Consider the following 21,370-nt stretch of genomic DNA (forward strand, 5'->3'; position numbering starts at 1 on the left):
ATAACACACAGCAGCATGCAAATATCGCGGGGAGCCCCGCCCCGCCCCGGCCCCCGCACCGCCTCGGGACGCATGCGCCGGCGCTCCGTTCCCGCCTTGGGCCGACGGCGGGCGGGCGAGCGGGCGGGAGCGGCTCCGGCGGGGACGAGCGGGCGCCATGGCGGCGCGGCGGCGGGGGACGCGCGGCGGCGGCGGGGCGAGAGGTGCAGGCGCGGGGGCGGGAGGGCGGGGCGGGGCGGACGCCAGGTGGGCGGGGACGCCAGGTGCGGGGCGGGCGCCAGGTGGGCGGGGGGGGGCGCTCTCTGCTGCGCTTCCCCGCGCCCGCGTCCCGCCTCCGAGCTCAGCGGGTCGCGGCGTGGCTGCGGGCAGGGCCTCGGGTCGCGGGCACCCTCCTTCCCCAGCTGCCGTCACCGACTCCAAGAAGCCAGTCGGGGGGTGCGCGAATGTGGCATCGGGAGAGGCCGGACAACTCCTGCCCGCGCGTCACCCGCCGTACCGTGCACGTGTCACCCGCTGTACGATGCACACTACGTGTCACCCACCGTACCGTGCACGTGTCACCCGCTATACAGCGCACACTGCGTGTCACCCACCGTATTGTGCACGTGTCACCTACTGTACCGTGCATACGCGTGTCACCCGCTGTACCGTGCACGTGTCACCTGCTGTATGGTGCACTCTACATGTCACCCACCGTACCGTGCACGTGTTACCGGCTGTATGGTGTACGCCGCATGTCACCCACTGTACAGTGTACGTGTCACCCACTGTACCGTGCACACCGCGTGTCACCCGCTGTACAGTGCACACCGCGTGTCACCCACCGTACCACACACAGTGCGTCCCACTCTCAGATGTTGCCATCAACATTCAGGCCTCAGGGTTGGTGGGTACCATCCTCTCTCTCTTACGCACCTAAGTGCAGAGGTCCATCCTACAAATTCGGTATCATCGCTGTCAGCCTCTGGATTTTACAGTCAGGGCAACTGAGGTTCAAAGAGGTGACGTGACTTCCGCAAGTTCCCGCCGCTGGAAGGGAAGGGACGGGGCTCCTAACAGGAGACCGCAGAGCACTGTGTGGTTTGCCTCTGGGTACTGGGAAGGCTCGGGGCACAAGTACACGAGCAGCGGGGACACTCCTGCCTCCCCTGCGAGCTCGAGCTCCCAAGAGCCCCGGGGCTCCATTTTACTTTGTTTAGGTTTTTGGCTACAATTGCAATTTAGGAAGGGATTTCCCCAGACTACCACCAGACCAGCGGCTTGGCAGTTCTCATTTCTTTATAAATTTACGAAGCCGTCCTGGACCATTTCTTTAAAAAGATGATGTTTTCTTCAAAGTAGGACCGTGTTCGGGGGTACTCATTCCTCCCTTTGGTTCTTTGCCCACTTTTCGTGCCCGTGGCTTCTGCAGCATTCGACAAAGCTGGAAGAGTTCATAATGGCAACACGGCTGAAGAAGACCCTCCTCCTGCAAAGAAAACTCGGAGATGCCAGAGGCAGGGGGTGAAAAGGGGGCCTTTGACTGCAGGAGGGGCCGGTAATGGCAGCACGGAAGACAAGCCAGGTCAGCTCCGGGCGGTGGGCCCGCGGGAGTGTCTCCAGGAGAGGTGGGGCGAGGGACGCCTTGTCCTCTCCACTCACGTCTTCCTTTCCTGAAGATGTCACTAGTTTCCTATCCTGTGGGCGAACCACAGTGCGCCTCTCCTGTCTCCGAATCTTCGGTTTTGTGTCGTTTAGACAGATTGACACCTGGACAGATGGGGATTGCTCGGGGAGGACAGAGTTCATTAGGACACTGATTCCCGCACACATAGCTCCCATATGTGTCTGTCTTCCCCCAGAGTCTGTGAAGACCCTGCTGTTAAAAGGCAGAGCTCCCGTGGACCCCGAGTGCGCAGCCAAGGTGGGGAAGGTGAGACTCCTCGCCCCTCGGTTTCTCAGCGCGTGTTCCCGGGCTGCTGGGACTCCTGCCCCCAAGCTGCTGGCATTCAGTTCGGAGCCCTCGCCGAGATACTCCTGGCGATGACTTGTCTCCAAGGCTAAGAGAGGGGAGCAGGGGAGTCTGGGGCTAATAATCCACATGTCTTTGACTTCTGGGGTTGTCATCAGCTTTCCACGCTTCGTTCTCGTTCTCGGAAAATAATCCCGTTCTCAGGGAAGATCCATCTTTGTTCTAATGAGAAACTGCCCTGCTCTGGCACGGGTCACTGACGACTGTGGAAAGGCTTTGAAGAATACGCAAGAAAGGCTTCTTTTGGAGCAGGTTTCCTTTAGCCATTAGAATCCTTGGTTTTTCTATAATTACAAAAAAGCAACATGTGTTCATCATAGGATAATCATAGCTAATGTGTAGAAGACCTAGTGTGGCAGTTCCTTCCCCGGAAGGTGGATATTGGTAGTGCTGGGGAATGACATGTTGAGACACAAGAAAATCTAGAGCGTCATGGAGGATTTCATGAAGCCTGAGGTTACGCTACCATCAGTTTTTTCCTTCTCTCCCCAGGCCCACGTGTACTGTGAAGGGAGCGATGTCTATGATGTCATGCTAAACCAGGTAACGGGGGATGCCTGGGTGGCTCAGCGGTTTGGCGCCTGCCTTTGGCCCAGGGCACGATCCTGGAGTCCCGGGATCGAGTCCCACGTCGGGCTCCCGGCATGGAGCCTGCTTCTCCCTCTGCCTGTGTCTCTGTCTCTCTCTCTCTCTCTATCTGAATAAATAAATAAAATCTTAAGAATATATATTTTTAAAAAAATAAACCAGGTAACGGGAGGAGCTGTTCTACGTATGGGGATTTTTTTCTTGGTAGTTACTGATGACAGGGTCCCGATGCCCAGATCTTTGATTCTGAGGTCCCTATGTCAGCCTTACATTAGCCCTCTCCCTGGAGCCGTTACTGGTACCCGTGCCTGAGGAAGAGGCCTCAGCTTCTGTGGCTTCCACTTGTAGACCTCTCTCTCAGGTTCGTATTTTCTTCCTTGTAGACCAATCTTCAGTTCAACAACAACAAGTACTATTTGATTCAGCTGTTGGAAGATGATGCCCAGAGGCACTTCAGTGTCTGGATGAGATGGGGCCGAGGTAATGACTTTTATTATGGGTTTTCTGATTTGTCATTCAGAAAGCCAGAAGCAGGATAGTGAGTAACCAGAAGATCCTCCGGGTTTAAGTTGGTGGGATGGAGGCTCCATCACCTGGGAGGGACTTGGAAGTGGGGAATGGCAAGCATCTTCATTAGGAAGTTCCCATTGGCAAAACTAAGAACAGCCTGTCAGCTGGGAAGTGTCCGGTGGGTCTCCTCGTGCTGCTCAGGGACCGTGGCAGTTGGCCAGCAACTCATATCAACAGGACCCGCTTCCTGGGCCCTTCACCGTCCCTCTCGCCTTCCTGCCCACCTGCCAGATGCTGTGCAGGGAGACCTTAGAGAACTGGCCAATGAACTGAGAAAGCTCTTGCTGGATTGGGAGGCAGGAAACCATCTTATGTGTGTCATTTACTTTGCAGTTGGGAAAATGGGGCAGCACAGCTTGGTGGCTTGCTCGGGGGACCTCAACAAAGCCAAGGAAATCTTCCAGAAGAAGTGAGTGCTCGAAACGAGTGCCAAACAAATAACATTCTTCTTCTTGGGTGTATGTTCTTTAAGAATTTTACAGTTTGTGTGATTTGACCTCCATGTTAACATATTTTCACTGTGGCGCTCTATGACTGGAACACCAAACTGCAGACTCAGTCAGTGATCATGTCACCTGGAACCCTGAAACTGACTAAAAAAAAAACCAGAAGAATCTAATATATTTAGCACATGGCTAGTAATTTAGGAAATTGGGGGAAAGTGGGTGCGAATGAGAATGCTCAGCTAGAGTTTTAAAAAAATCTTTCACTATGATATGGATGCAGAGCCTTCTGGAGTCTGTGGGAATCTGTCAGAGAAAGGGATCAAACAAGGATCTTTTGTCTGAAATCTTAAAGGTTTTTGTGGTATTTTGGGGCCTTTGGGAAGCTCGAATCCTTTTCTCCCCATTTTTTGTTCCCATTGTCTCCAGAGCTTTTTTTTTTTTTTTTTTCTAATAAGCATCCTAATTTAGAATCCAGAGTTTTGGAAAGTCAGATATAAAAAGAGTTCTAAGAGGGCAGTTTGAGAAAAAAGACAAGGTGGGCGCCTGGGTGGCTCAGTCAGTTAAGTGTCTGCCTTCATCTCAGGTCGTGACCCCGGGGTCCTGGGATGGAGCCCCAGGTCAGGCCCCCTGCTCAGCGGGGAGCCTGCTTCTCCTTCTCCTCTTGTTCTTGCCTCCTCCCCCCACCCATGCTTTCTGTCAAATAAATAAAATCTTTAAGAAAAAGAGAAAAAGAAATCGTTTGGAGATGTTCTGAGGAAATAATTATAAGCTCACTCCTAGTAGTGGACTCTGATTTGTAAGATTTTCTCGCCATCCTGGACCCCACAGATTCCTTGACAAAACAAAAAACAATTGGGAGGATCGTGAGAAGTTTGAGAAGGTGCCTGGAAAATATGATATGCTAGAAATGGACTATGCTACCAATACTCAGGTAAACTCTGACCACACATTTGGGGAGAAAACTTACTTCCTCTGAACCAGGGTGAAATCTATCAGAATGGCTTAGATCAGGCCCCAGACTGGAACAGGTCAGAGCATCTTGAGTCTTGCTGTTTCTCACCTAAATAAAAGTAACAGTTCCCTCAGAGGTACCTTTCATGGATCTTTGTAGTCTTGATGGGACTGGAGACTAAAGACAGAATGTGCTCTCTTGTCTCCATTATTTAGTATCATTCTTATAAAATCCTTGGCCCTATTTTCAGAAGTTTAATATACGGATCAAGAAAGGACTAATACATAGTCACACTGACGAAACCGCATGTAAAGTGGTCTTCACTTTTGGTTATATACATTTTTTATACATAAAAAAATTAATTTCAACAAATTGAGTTGTACCAGGATGCTGAAAATTGTCTTATACGGTATCTGAGAAATGGGAAAATCTTAGTTTTTTTAAGATGAGAAGATCTGAGACATGATAGCTGTCTTTACATACTTACCGATGAATTAGGAGAGCCTTTTAGACTTATTCTGGGAGTTTACCTGTGGGAGGCACATGTAGGAGGAGAAGGCGGGATCACATCAGGTACTCTAACTGGGTTAGTAACAGAACGAGCCTATGTTCAAGCAGAAGCCAACTGATGCTCACCAAGGGAACAGGGATATTGTAGAGTCAGCCCTTGCAGGGACCTTAAAATATATCCTTTTAGATTTTATATGATTCTTTTTTTTTTTTTTTTTTTTTTTTGGCTGTAGAGTGAAGAGGAAACAAAAAAGGAGTCTCTTAAACTCCCCTTCAAACCAGAATCACAGCTAGATCTTCGAGTGCAGGAGCTGATAGAGTTGATCTGTAATGTCCAGGCCATGGAAGAGACGATGGTAGAAATGAAATACGACACCAAGAAAGCCCCACTTGGTAGGACTTCAGATCCTGTCCTACAGTCTGACTTTATATTTGCTAGTTTCTTTAATGGGCTATCTCATCACCGCCGTGACTTAAAGCTTGCTGATACTGTGAATCAAGAAAAGGAGGGATCCCTGGGTGGCGCAGCGGTTTGGCGCCTGCCTTTGGCCCAGGGCGTGATCCTGGAGACCTGGGATCAAATCCCACATCAGGCTCCCGGTGCATGGAGCCTGCTTCTCCCTCTGCCTATGTCTCTGCCTCTCTCTCCTTCTCTCTCTGTGACTATCATAAATAAATAAAAATTAAAAAAAAAAAAAAAAAAGAAAAGGAGATTTTGGGTGAGAGGTGGCGTGAGGGGAGAAGGAGCTGTTTTGAGAGTTGAAGGTGGGGGTCTTTGTGGGGAGGCTCACGAATACAGTTTTCAGGATAGTGCCCTAAGTTGTGAGGTCTGAGGGTCTCTGGTTGCGCCTGCAGGGAAGCTGACAGTGGCACAAATCAAGGCAGGCTACCAGTCTCTCAAGAAGATTGAGGACTGTATTCGGGCTGGCCAGCATGGACGAGCTCTTGTGGAAGCTTGCAATGAATTCTACACCAGGATCCCACATGACTTTGGGTAAGGCCTGTGCTGTTACTTCTCCTTCGTCCTCCACCTGACCGTCTCCTCCTCACTCAGCAACAACTATAGTCTTTTTATTCCCATTTTTAATGAAATGATCATCTTGGATAGATCATCAAAAGCCAAAAATGATTTGTAGTAGCCTTCGTAGTCAACAGACAAGTTTGGGATGCGAGCTCCTGGCCTGATTATCATCATGTTTTCGGACCGAGTAGAAGTCACCAATAGAAAACAGGTCTAGGTATCTAACCAACAGGTGAAAAAATAGCTTCAGACATAGAACTCCCCCTAGTTCCTATTCAAATGATAGTAGGTGTATAAAATACAATTTATCTTTGTCCATTCTATATTCTGGTGCTTGTTCTGTTCTTATTCCTTTTATTTTTATAGCGCTCTGTGACCGAAAGATAACTTTTGATTGGTCAACGGGTCTACTTCTGTTTCTAGACAGGACTGTATCCAAGCTGTTCAAAAACAAGATTCGGCTATTGTCAAAAACAGGAAATGACAAGTGTTGGAGAGGATGTAGAGGAAAGGGAACCCTCCTGTACCGTTAGTGGAATTGTCAAGGAGCACAGCCACTGTAGGAAACAGGATGGAGGTTCCTCAAAGAAATAAGAAAAGAACTTCAGTATGACCCAGCTATTCTACTTCTGGGCATTTAATCTGAAAAATGTGAATAAAACACTAATTCAGAAAGATATGCATCCTTATGTTCATTGCAGTATTACTTAAAATAGCCAAGATAGGGCAGCCCCGGTGGCGCAGCAGTTTAGGGCCACCTGCAGCCCAGGGTGTGATCCTGGAGACCCGGGATTGAATCCCGTTTCGGGCTCCCTGCGTGGAGCCTGCTTCTCCCTCTCCCTGTGTCTCTGCCTCTCTCTCTTTCTGTATGTCTCTCATGAATAAATAAATAAAATATAAAAAATAAAATAGCCAAGATATGGAAACAACCTAGGTGTCCACTGACAGATGACCAGATAAAGAAGAGGTGGTATATTATACGATGGTATATACTACTCAAGCATAAAAAAAAGAATGAAATCTTGCCATTTGCAGCAACATGAATGGATGGATCTTGATCGTATTATACTACACAAAATAAATCAACAGCATAAGACAAACACCATGACTTCACTCATGTGGAATCTAAAAAAAACAAAAAAAAAATCATAAATACAGAGAACAGACAGGGGAAGGGGGCTAGGGTGGGTGATATGGGTGAAGGGGATCAGCTGTATAGTGAGGGATGGTAACTGGACTTGGAGCGGTCACTTTCAAATTATAAAGCTGTGCATCTGAAACACGTCTATATGAAATAAACTCATAAAAAGGAATTTCATTTCTATCAAGTCCCAGATATCAAAACCTATACGGTGTGTTTATCTTTAGTCTGTTACTTTGAGTCCTGTGTCATTGGCCACATCTCAGAGAACTGATCGTGGATTTTATCTCTGTCCTTAGGCTCCGCACCCCTCCTTTAATCCGGACAGAGAAAGAGCTGTCAGACAAAGTACAGCTACTGGAGGTGAGACATGCATGGATTGGGAAGCATTAACTGTCTTGTCCCAAGTTCCTACACATTGATCCTGTATCTCATCTCCCCAGGCTTTAGGAGACATTGAAATCGCCATTAAGCTGGTGAAGACCGCGCTGCAAAGCCCAGAACACCCACTGGACCAACACTATAGAAAACTACACTGTGCCTTGCATCCTCTAGACCATGAAAGTCACGAGTTCAAAGTAAGAAAAATGATCACTTATTTTCCTACCTTTAAGACCCATCCCCGGGATCCCTGGGTGGCGCAGCGTTTTGGCGCCTGCCTTTGGCCCAGGGCGCAATCCTGGAGACCCGGGATCGAATCCCACATCGGGCTCCCAGTGCATGGAGCCTGCTTCTCCCTCTGCCTATGTCTCTGCCTCTCTCTCTCTCTCTCTCTCTGTGTGACTATCATAAAAAAAAAAAGACCCATCCCCGTAGCCCCACTGTTCTGTGACCACTTCTGGTTAAGAGCAAACCTTTATGTAGAACAGAATTTCACTTTACCGGGATCTTGGGGAGGTAGAGCTCTTTCTCACTGTCTGGTGAGACTGTCGGGGAGCGAAAAGTCTGCTGGCTTCACCAGAGGCCCTGAGGTTCTCCAGCTCAGTCCGGTGTCTTGTAGGGCCCACACCGGCCGTTTCTTTCATTTTCTTTTCACAGGTGATTTCCCAGTACCTACAGTCTACTCATGCTCCCACACACAAGGACTACACCATGACCTTGCTGGACGTTTTTGAAGTGGAGAAGGAGGGTGAAAAAGAAGCCTTCAGAGAGGACCTTCATAACAGGTGTCAGTTTAGCTTTGGGTTTGGGAAGACACCCCTTGCCGGAAGTGCAGTTATGGGACTTCTGGAAAATGCAGGAAATGGCTTTTTTATGTTTATGTCCTAACTGCTGGAGAGCAACAGAGTACAGTAATAATGGCTTTCCCCTAGGATGCTGCTGTGGCACGGCTCCAGGCTTAGTAATTGGGTGGGAATCCTGAGCCACGGCCTTCGAATTGCCCCCCCTGAAGCTCCCGTCACAGGTTACATGGTGAGTAGAAATTGAATCCTGGAAGGAGGCACAAGGGCAGGGGATACAGTCATTTTTTTTCCAGTTCTTTTTTTTTTCCTTTTTTTTTCAGTTCTTTTTTTTTTTCCTTTTTTTTTCTAGATTAGGATTCTATAGTACCCTTCCCAAGAATTAAACCCGCTCATGGATAATCCTGACATTTTTCTTTTTTTTTTTTTTTTTTTTTTTGACCCTGACATTTACTATGTCTCCCTTTAAATTCCCAAAGATTGGGGATCCCTGGGTGGCTCAGCGGTTTAGCACCTGCTTTTGGCCCAGGGCGCGATCCTGGAGTCCCAGGACTGAGTCCCTCATCGGGCTCCCAGCATGGAGCCTGCTTCTCCCTCTTCCTGTGTCTCTGCTTCTCTCTCTCTATGTCTATGATAAATAAATAAATAAGCAAGCAAACAAAAAAATAAATAAATCTATCTTTAAAAATAATAAATTCCCAAAGATATCCCTCCTACCCCCTCAGAAAGTAGAGATTCACCAATATCCCTGCTTCTCTGGGAAGTAATCGCAAGGGGACGTGGAGAAGGGTCCGAATTGTGTTTAAGATCATGGGAACACAGGGTCGGTGGTGCAGGCCTTTCCAACACAGCGGGTTAAGCAGCTGACCTTCATGTTTGTCTATATGCTCAGTTTGGGAAAGGAATCTACTTTGCTGACATGTCTTCTAAGAGCGCCAATTACTGCTTCGCTTCTCGCGTGAAGGACATTGGGCTGCTGCTTCTATCAGAGGTGAGACAAGCCTGTTTATGATCTCTAGATGATTATTAGTTCCTATTTTCTAGAGAGAAAAGTCTGACTCCAGAACCAAGAGATTCACCTGAGAGAACTTGAGGGGGCGGCCGAAGGCAATTTCCATCCCATTCCTCTGCAGGAGGAGGGGAAGAAAGTACTGGTGGGATTTGCTGTTTGGCCTTCGAGCCATCCAGTGCTCAGGAGGATGTGGGTGTTCAAAGATCTTCTGCTTTGCAGGTCGCTCTGGGTCAGTGTAATGAGCTGCTAGAGGCCAATCCTGAGGCGGAAAGATTACTTCAGGGCAAACACAGCACCAAGGGACTGGGCAAGACGGCTCCCAGTCCCGCCTCCTTCATCACCCTGTAAGTACTCAGAGCCTGTACACGCTCAGGCTGGAAGACTCCTTATGACCAGACAAGACTCTCCTTTCCTTATTCCACCTTCTGACCCAGAGTTTTCCATTTGGCAGGAATGGGAGTACGGTTCCTTTAGGACCAGCAAGTGACACAGGAATTCTGAATCCAGATGGTTATACTCTCAACTACAATGAATTTATTGTCTATAGCCCCAACCAAGTCCGTATGCGGTACCTTCTGAAGGTTCGGTTTAATTTCCTGCAGCTGTGGTGAAATTGATATTAAATAAACTGGGTAAGATCTGATCTTCAAACAAGGAAATAGATAATGTACTTTTGGATTTTCTGATCTTTTATGTAATAAAAATAACACAAATCTACCACTGGCTTCTTTGGGCTCGATTTCTCCAAGTGCATATTTCTTCTCATGGTCGTACTTCCTCATTTTCAGGACGGGAGGTACTCATTGCTCTACATACCCCACAACTAGCTGCAGGTTACGCAGGATCCTATTCCCTCTCAGCCGAATAGCCTCTGCGCATTGGAGGATGCTAATGGACACCAATGGTTTTCCCCATTTAAGTCAATTTTTCTGCAAACTGGAGTTTGTTGGGTATTATTACAAGGAGGGAAGAGGCAACAGAGGCTGGATTGTTCCCTTGCTCCCACCCAAATCCTCTAACTTGCCTCTTTCTCCTGTTTACCAACTGCGGACCAGGTCTCCCACCACTTATCCTAGGACAGCAGATACCCAAAAGTCTGGAAGCACTTAAAGAGAGGATCCCTTCCTGAGCGAGCTGTTCCACGCCCCGATGGCGACACCCCCGGCTTGTCCTCCCCTGGCGGCGGCGGGAAACCACTGGCCCTGAAGGCCGCTCTCGAGGACCATCCGCGGCGGATCCGGCCCGCATCAGGGTTGGGATTGAAGCAGAAAACAAACAGGGGCACCTGCATATGCCACTTGCCCCACATCCCCATCAGAGCGCGGGCAAGGGCAGCCCGTGGCTCAGAGGCCGAACGCCGCCTTCGGCCCGGGCGTGACCCTGGGCCCCAGGATCGAGTCCCCATCGGGCTCCCTGCATGGAGCCTGCTTCTCCCTCGGCCTGGGTCTCTGCCTCTCTCTGTGTCTCATGAATAAAATCTTAAAAAAAAAAAAAAACACGGGCAGGACAGCACTTGAGGTTTTCTGACACTTTATTTTTAAAATCCAACCAAGAGAGGAGCCGCTGGGATCTTCCAGCCTCGCATCCCGAGCACCTGGGGCTGGCGCGCCTTCACTCCCAGGCCAGGAAGTACACGTTGCCCAGCGTGTCTCCCACGGCGAGCCGCAGGGTAGAGGCCGGGCCCAGCCAAGGCTCCAGGCAGCTCACGGCCCCTTCGCACTGGAACAGACCCAGCTACACGGGGGACAAAGGAGGGGAGGTGAAGCCCACGGGCCCAGGCCTACCAGCGACCTTGCGTTGCTCTCCCGTCTACGCCTTTTATTTGGGGACAGGCTGGCTGCACACCACAGCAGGACAGAAGGACATGGGACCTTGATCTCTTGTACACTCTGGCCAAGTTTCCCCGCGCCGCCCCTTCAGCTTCCCTGCGCCTGGACACACATACCAGCTGCATACTTGGCCTCTCCCACAGCTTGACTTCTCTGTCCTTGGACGCTGTCACCAGCAGCCCAGGCAGCACGTGGAGGGCTGTGACGGGGCCCGAGTGGACCTTGGAGGGATGGAGACGTGCGGTGAGCCTCCCAGCGGCCAGACCTGGAGCCCTCCCTCCCTCCGCCTGCGAGCGGGGCCTCAGCCCCACCTTCCTGCGCTGCTGCGTGGTCAGCTCGGTGGGTGGGGACCAGCCCCCCGCACTGCTGCTGCTGCTGCTGCTGCCGCCCCCCTCGGATGGCGCGCTCCCCGGGCTCGGGGCCTCCGGCGCCTCAGCCTTCTGCCAGATGTTGCCCGTGGCCCATTCTCCCGCAGCCGTGCCCTTGGCAAGTTTCCAGAGCGTCCCGTCGGCGCCAGCGACCAAAAATGAGGACTCTGCGATTTCAAGGGCAGACGTCAGAGCCAGGCTGCGGCTTCTCGGGGCTGGCCTCCGCCCACAAGGCATCTCCGCATCCAGGCCCCCCCCTCAACACACACACACACACACTCACCAGATTCCGGCTTGGCCTGCGTCACCAACACGAAGGTCCCCCGAGGACTCTCCAACTTCACGGTAAACTCGAGCCTCTCTTCAAACTCTCCTGACTCCTTCTGCCTCTGTGAAGACAAGGCTCACCCTGTGTGGCCAACCCCGTGCCTACCGCCCAGCCGAGCAGCTGCTTTTGGCCCCGCGCCGCTCAGGACGTCCTTACCTGTAACTCAGACATAGCCACGTGCGTGCATCCCATGCACAGCTCAGGGAACTTTTGCATCTGCACCCCTGCAGTCAGTGCCCACATCAAGATGCAAACATCTCCAGCGCCCTGGAAACGCCTTCCTGCCCCCTCCCGGTCAATAACCAGACCCCTACGCTAGAGCTCACAATAGTCTCAGTTCTGGAGACGCTGGGGGGGGAGAGGGGCTCAGCGGTTGAGCATCCACCTTGGCCCCAGGGCGTGACCCCGGGATCCCGGGATCGAGTCCCACGTCGGGCTCCCTGCATGGAGCCTGCTTCTCCCTCGGCCTGGGTCTCTGCCTCTCTCTGTGTCGCTCGTGAATAAATAGATACAAATCTAATATATATATATATAATACATATATGACCGAGTTCGGCCACCATAAATTAGTTCTGCTTGTTCTTTAACTTTACTCGAATGAAATCACGTAGCATGTACTCGTTCGTGCCTGGCTTCCTTCACCCAGTGCAATGCCTGTCCTGTTCCAGACTCTACTACTCTCGGTGGCAAGACGAGACGTGGGGGGTAAATAAATGCAATTAAGAAAACTATACTGATGGTTTCCCATGATTTTTGTAAACACGGGAATCCTTTTTTGTGTCAATAAAATCCTACAGGGAAGCTGAACCCCGTTATAGAAGGCTCGTAAGTAGAGCTGCTCCAGTGGAAGGAAGAGAAAGGAATTTGGAACCAACGCGTTGCCCTTCCTCTTATCCTCAGTCATGGCCCCAAGGCCTTAGAAGCATCGGTCCAGACAAACACGTTAACACACACTCCGGCAGGACTTACTAAGACGGAAAGGCTTCCTGAGTCCGTCGACTGCAGGACAAACACACCGTAGTCCTGATGGGTAGACAACAGCACAGGGCGTTCGGAATAGCTGTCCCTGGTTTCCAGGAAAGACAGAGGCCGAACCCGTGAGCAACCCCCTGTAAGACCCCAGTGCTTCCTTCCACGTGAGCCCCAGGTTCAGGGTCCCCACGAGCCCACTTTCCCTTTAGCTGCAGCCTGAGAGGCAACGGCTAGTTGGCTCCTACCAGATCATAGAGGGAGCATCCCCTGGCTTCATGCACTGTAACCGCAGCCGCGCCTCGGCCAAGATGAGGGAGCCGCCGTCCGGAGCCAGGGCCACAGCTGTCAGGAACCCTAAGTCCTCCTGCAGAACTCGGTTCAGGTGAAGGCTGCAACTCAAAGAAGGTCCACGGGTCAAGAAAGATCCCCCTTAACTGCACCTCCTCCCCGGTCACCCGGCTGCCCATGAATTCCTCGGGAGTGAGGAACAAGCACAATCACCTGCCCTATGAACTCTCTTCTTCTCTGTTTCTCTCCCATCAGGACCTCTGTCATTGTCACCATCCTGCACCTGCTCACCTGGGGCTCTCTTACCTCCTTGTCTTTTCTCTCCCTTCTGGCCTCCAGCTGATCAACAGACTGTGGAATCTCCTTGCAGCGCATGCCCAGCTCTCTGTCCCCTCACCCACCACCTGGCCCAGGGCCCACCCTACGTTTCCCCTGCACTAGAGCAACCGCCGTGAGGGCAGTCTCCCTGCCTCTACTGTCCCCTTCCATACTGCCACTAGAGTTCTCTTCCTAAACTGCACATAATTATTCTCAAAATCCTTTATTTTTAAGATTTATTTATTTATTTATTTATTTATTTATTTATGAATGACAGAGAGAGAGAGAGAGAGAGAGGCAGAGACACAGGCAGAGGGAGAAGCAGGCTCCATGCAGGGAGCCCGACGTGGGACTCGATCCCGGGACCCAGGGTCACGCCCTGGGCCAAAGGCGGATGCTCAACCACTGAGCCACCCAGGGATCCCCAATTATTCTCAAAATCCTTAACACCATGTCCTGCTTGATCTTTTCAGTCCAACCCCCTGCAGCCCCGCCCTCACTCCCACCAGGAACCCAGAGCCTCGGCTGTGCCCAGGACACACCATGCACGCTCACGACTCCTCGCCTATCGTCAATGCTACCTCCTCTTCCTAAAGCACCATTCCCTTCCCCTGTGGGTCCGGGAAACTCCTACTCATCCCTTAAGCCCAATCTCAAATAGCAACTCTTTTGTAAACTACGAATTTCTCAAATTCTGGGAACTGTAGCCTCCGTCTTCCTCACAGCACGAGTCCCTCCGCCTACTGCCGGCGGTTTACTTACGCGCACGTTCATCGACTGTGCTTCCTAAGTTAAAAGGTAATTCCAACCTGGTTCCCACAGCCTGGCTCAGAGCTTAGCACAAAGCAGGCACTTGACAATTACTATTTACGTCGACATGACCGGGAGCCGAAAACGATTTCCCAGGGACTTTTTCCCACTTACTAACATCCCGTTGACCTAGTGCAAAGTACGGGTGGAGTGATCTGCACAAAACCCTGGGTATGAGACCATCAGTGTATCGCGTTAGCCCAGCTTCCCCTTCTCACCTGAACTTTCCGGGCATCGAACCCTCCTGCAGTTCCACTCGCCACTCGCTGACCTTGTCATCGGCACTGAGGACAATCAAGGTGCGCGCCGAGAACCACGTCAGGGCGCCGATGTGGCCTGGAGCCTGGGGAGCATCCATCCATTTCAGGCTCCGTCCTTCTCGGCCAGGCGTCGGTGCGCGGCACACAGGACCCCGTGGGCAAGGAAGGGAGGCTGCTCCCGCTCACCTGCGCCGTGGCCACGGCCTTAGCTTCATGCCATAAGGTCAGTTCCCCGGTTCGACTCCCGGACGCTGCCACAGAACCGTCTGGGGCCCAGGCCACAGCAGCCACGGTTGCGGGACTCCTGGGCGCACACGTGTCATCTGGAGGAGGAGGGCAATGACGCCCTGCATGCTGGGCCGCCCTCGCCCTCGCCCCCTCTTCCATACACAGGCTCGCCCCACTCACCGGCTTCCTCGGGGACCTGCCAGAGCCGAACGGAGCCGTCCTCCGAGGCCGTCAACAGGAGGCCTGAGGCCTCTGAAACTGCCGCTGCGCTGATTGGGCCACTGTGTCCCAGAAGCGTGTGTGTCTGCGACACCTAGGAAGAGCGGAGGGTAGCGGCGCAAGGGGTGCCCCACCCTGCCTCTGCCCCCTGCCCACCCTGGTCCTTCCAGGGAGCTCACCAGCAGCGGATGCCACAACCGTGTGGCCCCATCCAGTCCGACAGTCGCCACCAGAAGCTCTGAGCCAGGCTGCCCGGCTGGTGAGGCACAGAGGCTAAGTCAGGGCGGGGAGGGCGGGAGGGCGGGCAGGGCGGGGGCGCTCGCGTCCTCACCTGCCCGGGGCTCCAGGGCCACCGCGCACTGGCTGATAGGTCCAGAGTGCGCAGGGATGCTCGTCAGCTCCACGCCCCGATGATCCCACACTTTCAGGGTCCCGTCTCGGCCCACGGACACCACGTGTGCGTCCTGCCCCAGAGCCCGGGATCAGAGCACCGTCGCCTGAGCAGGGCCGGGGGGGGGGGGCTCCCGCCACCAAGGGGAGGGCTCAGGCTACGTACGGGCGTAGGGGCCACCCAAGAGGGCCAAGAACCTGGGGCCCCCAGCAGCCGTCCCGCGTGGGGCCTGCTCCCCACAGCCCCCCACCTTGATGCCCTCGTCCTGCTCCCATCCAGGCCTGAGCGTCTCATTCTTTACCCGCCTCTCGCCCTTGGGAGCGGCGGCCCGGTGCGCCGCGGCCCCACGCGTGCTTAGCCTTGCACCCTGTGAGCCCCCCGCGGCTTCCTCACCACGGCAGCCACGGCGCTCACAGCACTCTGATGACCCAGGAACAGGCCCAGCCGCTGCTGCCGCTCGGGGTCCCACAGCCCCACGGAGCCGTCGCTGGAGCAGGACACCTGCGGAGTTGGAGGCTGGTGACGGGCGGGGGCGCTGCAAGCCACGGGCTAGCCCGAGCCCGGGTGAGGACAAGGGCGGTGCTGCCCCTCCCCTCGGGCTCCGGCTCCGGGCCTCCCCGGTCTGGCGGCATCAGCTGTGCCTCTGGGTTTGTCTGCTTGCCCAGCCCTTGGCCGCAGGGTGCAGGGTCACAGCCTGGCCTCTAGCGCGGGGAGCCCGCACTGTCCCCGCTGTGGGACCTTGGGGCGCTCCCGAGGCTTCGGGCCTGCCTGTCCCCCAGGAGACACAGCCCGCGGCGCCCGCCTACAGGGGTGGCGAGACGAGGCCACGTGGCGCCAGCGAGCTCCAGGCCCCACTCGCACTGCGCGCCGGGAGACCCACCGAGGCAGGGTCAGGGCAGCCCCCCGGGCCCCCCAGTAGCCAGGCACCGCGTGCACGCCCTTGCTCACCAGCAGGTCGTCCCTGGTCCACGCACAGCCGGTGACCCAGTCACGGTGACAGGCCAGGAAGGAGCAAATCACGACAGGGCCTTGGGGCTTCCGCACGTCCCAGCAGAAGAGATTCTGGGTGGGTCCCGAGGGCGGTCAGGAGCGTGGAGGGGACATGCCGGGGCCTCGGCGCGCAACAAGCCGTGAGGGGAGGGGATGGGGCGCCCAGGACCCCAGGAGGGGGCTCACCCGGTCCCTGCCCCCCGTGGCCAGCCTGCCTCCGTCGGCGCTGAAGCCGCAGCAGCTCACGGGCCCCTGGTGCTCCCGGAGCTCAGCGCCGCGTGGGAAGTCGGCCTCCTGCAGGGGCAGCATCAGCGGCTGCCTGGGCCACAGCCGCACGGGGAGGGCCTCTGCGTGGGAAACGGGAGACATGGAGAAAGGAAGACCTCCGCAGAGGGGAGGTGAGGCAGGACCCCGGGCAGAGGCGCGCCCCAGGGGGTGAGGGTGGCGGGCAGGGGAAGGGGGGGGAGAAACGGCAAGAGGGCAGGGGTCAGGGGAGGGTGGCGGGCACAGGGGAAGAGGGCGGCAGGCACAGGAGCGGCCCTCACCATCCCCAGCAGAGATGCCTGCCCCTGCTCGGCCTCCGCGGCCTCCCTCCTCCACGCCCCCCACCGAGGGCGGGCCCCTCCACATTTCACGTCAACCTCTTTCCCCTCCATCTACACAGCAGACTCCCCTGGGGCCGGAACTCGACTAGAGAGGTCACGGAAGGCCCCAGGATCAGGGCGGGAAACAAACCGCCCAGACTGCTGATGGAAGACACATGCGCTTGCAGCCCTTTGACAGTCGTCTGGACCCTGCACGTGTGCATGCAGCACAGGTGTGCATGCGGCACAGGTGCGCGTGTTAGACAGGTGCGCATGTGGCACAGGTGCGCATGTCGGACAGGTGTGCATGTTGGACAGGTGCACGTGTGGCACAGGTGCGTGGGCGGCTGGGGCAGGGTGTTGGCGCAGGTGCGCATGTCAGGTGCATGTAGCACAGGTGTGCGTGTTGGACAGATGCGTGTGTGGCACAGGTGCACATGTGGCACAGATGCGCATGTCAGGTGCGTGTTGGACAGGTGCGCGTGTGGCACAGGTACACGTGTGGCACAAGTGTGTGGACGGCTGGGGCAGGGTGTCGGCGCAGGTATGCATGACAGGTGCATGGGGCACAGGTGCGTGTCGGCACAGGTGCATGTGCGTCACAGGTGCGTATGTTGGACAGATGCATGTGTGGCACAGGTGCACGTGCAGTACAGGTGCACGTGTCAGGCGCATGTTGGACAGGTGTGCGTGTGGCACAAGTGCGCGGGCAGCTGGGGCAGGGTGTCGGCGCAGGTGTGTGTGACAGGTGCGTGCAGCACAGGTGCACGTGCGGCACAGGTGCGTGTGTTGGACAGGTGTGTGTGTGGCACAGGTGCGCATGCGGCACAGGTGCACATCAGACAAGTGCGTGTTGGACAGGTGCACGTGCAGCACAGGTGTGTGTGTTGGACAGGTGTGCATGTGGCACAGGTGCACGTGTCGTGTCAGATAGGAACACGTCCGGCACAGGTACATGTCCGGCACAGGTGCATGGGAGGCGCAGGTGCGCCGGCAGCTGGGGCAGGGGGGCGGCCCGCCGTACCTGAAGTGGAAGCCAGGAACTCTCCGGACACAGCCAGTCCCCACACGGGCCCCTGGCGTCCGGGCAGCAGCCAGAGTGGCCGCAGGGAACGTGCCTCGAGGACCCAGCCCTGCAGGGACCCATCCTCCGCGCCGCTCACCAACACCCCGGGGCTGAGCCACACCAGCGCCCACACGGCCGCGGCCACGGCCCCGCAGCGGACCTCCCGGGAGCCTGCACAGCGGACAAGCGCCAGGGTCAGGCGGCGGACGCGCCTCCACGGCTCCAGCCCCCACGGGTCCCCACAGCACCTGAAGCCACCTCGTAGGTCCTGATGCCGTCCTCCCGGTAGCCGACGGCTACCCAATCACCGTCCGGGCTGAGAGCCACGCAGAGGGCCGCCGACAGAGGAAGGGGACCCAGGAGGCCCCGGAGGCGACCCAGGGCCCCGGACCACACCTGCACCTGAGAGCCAAGAACAGGAGCCCAGGTGCGGCACTCGCCCAGGAACAGCCGCCAGCACGAGGGCCCCGCCCCGAGGATTCCGGGCGACAGGGCGGCCCCTGCACCCCCCGCACCCTCCCCCGGGTCACCCGCCCCGCGCCTGTGCCCGCTAACCTCGCCATCCTCGCCAGCCGTCACCAGCTGGCAGCCATCCTGCAGGGGGAGCGCAGCGACCACCACACCCCGATGTGCAGGGAAGGCGGCCAGCCGCACCCCCTCCCGCCAGGACCACAGCTCCACCGTGCCGTCCAGGCGGCCCACGGCCACCACCCGCCCAGGGGCCCGGAAGGCCAGGGCGCGGACGGACGCCCCCGGGGCCCCCAGCTCCTGCGGGAGCAGGTGCACGGCGATGCGTCAGGAGCCGCCGTCCACCCGGCCCCGCGTCCCGTGTCCCCTCCCCGGGCCCGCGGGGCCTGTCACCTTGGCAGCTGTGAGCCCGTCCACACCGAAGAAGCTGCAAGTGCCCGCCCAGCTGCCTACGGCTACCACGTGCCCGTCGGGGTGGAAGGCGGCGCAGTTCAGGGGCCTGGCGCACGTGTGCTGGAAGGCTAGCTGCCCGCGGGCCGTGTCCCACAGCTGGAGGAGCAGAGGGGACAAGGCCAGGTGCCGGGACTCGCGCCTGGGCTTCTCTGCCCCGGAGGCTGCCCTGTCCGGCCCCCTGCCGTCCGCAAGCACGGCCCCCCAGCTGGCCTGACCTGGGAGGCCGCCGTGTCGCCCCAGCCCCCGGCGTTACCTTCAGGCACCCCCCCAGGCACACAGTGGCCAGCAGCCGGCAGTCCGGGCTTAGGCAGCAGCCGGTGATTTGGGACTGATGAGCGCTGGTCTGGAGCACCCTGGCGGGGGGAGACAAGGGTCGGCCTCCGCCACCCGCGGCCGGGGAGGGCCCCACTGCAAGGCCCGCCCGGGCGCCCTTACCGGCAGCCCTGCTGCAGATCCCAGAGCTCCAGGAGCCCGTCGAAGGCAGTGAGGAAGAGGGCGCTGGCGGAGAGGAAGGCGCAAGAGGAGACCCCGTCGCAGCCGCTCACCAAAGACTTCTCCTCCTGTGCCGACGAGCAGGGGCACACGCTCGACCCGACCTCCGCGGCCCGCTGCACAGGCCAAGCTCCAACCAAAAAGGAGGCCAAGGCGAGAAGGGCGGGGCCAGCTCCCTCTGGCCCCACCTCAGGAACACTTAGAAACGTGAGGAGCTCTGGGGACGCCTGGGGGGCTCGTCAGTTCACCCTCCGCCTCTGGCTCGGGGCATGATCCTGGGGTCCTGGACGGAGCCCCCTGTCCTGCCCCCTGCCCAGTGGGGAGTCTCTCTTCCCTCTCCCTCTGCTCGTGCTCTCTTTCTCTCAAATAAATAAATAAAATCTTTAAAGAAAAAGAAAGTGGGGGATCCCTGGGTGGCGCAGCAGTTTGGCGCCTGCCTTTGGCCCAGGGCGCGATCCTGGAGACCCGGGATCGAATCCCACGTCAGGCTCCTGGCATGGAGCCTGCTTCTCCCTCTGCCTATGTCTCTGCCTCTCTCTCTCTCTCTCTCTCTGTGACTATCACAAATAAATAAAAATTAATAAAAAAAAAAAAAAAAGAAAAAGAAAGTGGAAAGCTCTGGGCCCCCCTCCAGACACAGGCCAAGCTCAGGCTCCAGGGGAGCCCCATCTCCTCACCTACTGCAAACCGCACCTGTATCCCCAGGTCACAGACCTTGACGGGTCAGAGGAGGGAATGACGTTCCGCACATGCATGTATGTGCGGTGGCGGGGGGCACGCCCGATATGGGGGGGCACCCGTGCTGCCGTCGTCCCCAGCAATCCCCTGTGCCGTCCCCCCAGCTCGCCTGTCCTGGGCTCCCCAGTCAGTAGCCTACACTCTCAGCTCTCGTCTACATCGCATGGCTGAGTTTTGGCTCCTTTTCCCCTCCTATGTTGTATCTTTTGACAAAAACGCCCATTGCTGGGCAGACAAGGCTCCAAGCCCGGGCTCCCAGCGAGACCCAGTACGGGCAGAGCCTTGGGACAGCCTTGAATGGAACAGATGCAGCACAGTCGGAAGGCAACAGGGATTCAATAACAAGCCTTGATCCGATGTGAGGGGGGAAAGGGGCTGAGTGCAGCGGGCAGCTGGGGTGGGGGGGCACGTGGGGCCGCCTTGCCTGAGGCCTGAGGGGGTCTGTGGGGCCTCTGGAGGCAGTTGACCCGCCCTCAGTGTCCTACCTGCCAGGTCCTCAGGTCCAGCAGGTAAACCATCCCATCGGCAGTGCCCACGGCAGCCCTGTGCCCGCTGGGGGACAGGGCCACCGCCGTGGGGGATGAGGGGATGGCCAGCGACAGCCTGGGGCTAGAAGAAGGGCCGGAGAGAGGGAAGAGACAGGGAACTCAGGAAGGAAGTGAAGGAACTCTGGCTTGCACTCCTGTGCTTGAAGCCCCCTCCGCGCTGGCTCCGGGCTGCCCACCCCGCTCTGGTTGCAGCTGCAGCTTGACCTCCGGCGGGGCCGCCAGCGTCTGGCCCGGGCTCACCTCGGCTGGCCCTCCACGGTGCACGGTTTATTAAGCCACCGCAACACGCGCTGCAGGCGCCATCGCCCGAAAAGCTGTGGGGCCTGGCGGCAAAGAGGCGAGTCCAGGGGCTGGTTGGCGGCCTGCTGGGGCAGGAGCAGCGGGTAGCGGCCGAGGACTGGAGCCTGCTGTCTCAGGAACGTGTGAAACACGGCAGGGTCCGTCTCACAGAGACCCTGCTCCTCTGCAGGGCCCGAGGAAGCTGCAGGAGAGATGCAGAATGTCACTGCGGAGCCAGCCCGGACCCCCCTAAGCCCCAGCACCAAAGACAGTCGGATGATGTGTCTAAAGCGTGAAGTCTTGAGGTCT

The 21,370-nt window shown here is 56.3% G+C and overlaps 2 protein-coding genes across 5 annotated transcripts in view; one reads left to right on the forward strand and one right to left on the reverse strand.

Annotated features, from left to right (window-relative positions):
* Positions 1 to 124: 124 nt before the first annotated feature.
* On the forward strand, positions 125 to 12,688 carry PARP2 (poly(ADP-ribose) polymerase 2). Of its 2 annotated transcripts, XM_077845435.1 has the most exons (17): positions 125 to 203; positions 1,412 to 1,564; positions 1,842 to 1,912; positions 2,504 to 2,554; positions 2,983 to 3,079; positions 3,503 to 3,578; positions 4,444 to 4,546; positions 5,311 to 5,470; positions 5,933 to 6,071; positions 7,539 to 7,602; positions 7,683 to 7,817; positions 8,278 to 8,405; positions 8,553 to 8,652; positions 9,313 to 9,411; positions 9,652 to 9,776; positions 9,884 to 10,064; positions 10,488 to 12,688. In XM_077845435.1, exons 1-16 carry the CDS (start codon positions 158 to 160, stop codon positions 10,041 to 10,043), a joined length of 1,707 nt encoding a protein of 568 aa, XP_077701561.1. In that variant the 5' UTR covers positions 125 to 157; the 3' UTR covers positions 10,044 to 10,064; positions 10,488 to 12,688. The 2 variants fall into 2 exon arrangements, with proteins under 2 accessions (XP_077701561.1, XP_077701560.1); XM_077845434.1 differs by lacking the exon at positions 10,488 to 12,688 and having other exon boundaries at positions 9,884 to 10,149.
* Positions 10,946 to 21,370, reverse strand: part of TEP1 (telomerase associated protein 1) — a 35,690-nt gene continuing 25,265 nt past the window's right edge. For all 3 annotated transcript variants that reach the window (XM_077845430.1, XM_077845431.1, XM_077845432.1), the window contains 22 exons: positions 21,023 to 21,263; positions 20,720 to 20,843; positions 19,440 to 19,564; positions 19,258 to 19,357; positions 18,945 to 19,100; positions 18,639 to 18,851; positions 18,332 to 18,485; positions 18,042 to 18,254; positions 16,620 to 16,780; positions 16,392 to 16,505; positions 15,837 to 15,944; positions 15,384 to 15,516; positions 15,232 to 15,308; positions 15,014 to 15,146; positions 14,792 to 14,928; positions 14,564 to 14,688; positions 13,175 to 13,318; positions 12,927 to 13,023; positions 11,913 to 12,018; positions 11,573 to 11,796; positions 11,378 to 11,482; positions 10,946 to 11,166 (listed from right to left, as the gene is read on the reverse strand). In XM_077845430.1, the coding sequence (XP_077701556.1) occupies positions 11,044 to 11,166; positions 11,378 to 11,482; positions 11,573 to 11,796; positions 11,913 to 12,018; positions 12,927 to 13,023; positions 13,175 to 13,318; positions 14,564 to 14,688; positions 14,792 to 14,928; positions 15,014 to 15,146; positions 15,232 to 15,308; positions 15,384 to 15,516; positions 15,837 to 15,944; positions 16,392 to 16,505; positions 16,620 to 16,780; positions 18,042 to 18,254; positions 18,332 to 18,485; positions 18,639 to 18,851; positions 18,945 to 19,100; positions 19,258 to 19,357; positions 19,440 to 19,564; positions 20,720 to 20,843; positions 21,023 to 21,263 (3,113 nt within the window). In that variant the 3' untranslated portion in view covers positions 10,946 to 11,043. The remainder of the gene's footprint in view (positions 11,167 to 11,377; positions 11,483 to 11,572; positions 11,797 to 11,912; positions 12,019 to 12,926; positions 13,024 to 13,174; positions 13,319 to 14,563; positions 14,689 to 14,791; positions 14,929 to 15,013; positions 15,147 to 15,231; positions 15,309 to 15,383; positions 15,517 to 15,836; positions 15,945 to 16,391; positions 16,506 to 16,619; positions 16,781 to 18,041; positions 18,255 to 18,331; positions 18,486 to 18,638; positions 18,852 to 18,944; positions 19,101 to 19,257; positions 19,358 to 19,439; positions 19,565 to 20,719; positions 20,844 to 21,022; positions 21,264 to 21,370) is intronic.

Source organism: Canis aureus, chromosome 13, assembly GCF_053574225.1.
Source record: "Canis aureus isolate CA01 chromosome 13, VMU_Caureus_v.1.0, whole genome shotgun sequence".
Classification (NCBI taxonomy): domain Eukaryota; kingdom Metazoa; phylum Chordata; class Mammalia; order Carnivora; family Canidae; genus Canis; species Canis aureus.

Bases quoted from the DNA above. Each gene is read 5' to 3' on its own strand.
- PARP2 (XM_077845435.1), top strand. From the start codon at position 158: ATGGCGGCGCGGCGGCGGGGGACGCGCGGCGGCGGCGGGGCGAGAG. The intron at 2,555-2,982 runs GTAACGGGGGAT...TCTTCCTTGTAG, and splicing joins ATGATGTCATGCTAAACCAG to ACCAATCTTCAGTTCAACAA. The intron at 9,412-9,651 runs GTGAGACAAGCC...TCTGCTTTGCAG, and splicing joins GGCTGCTGCTTCTATCAGAG to GTCGCTCTGGGTCAGTGTAA.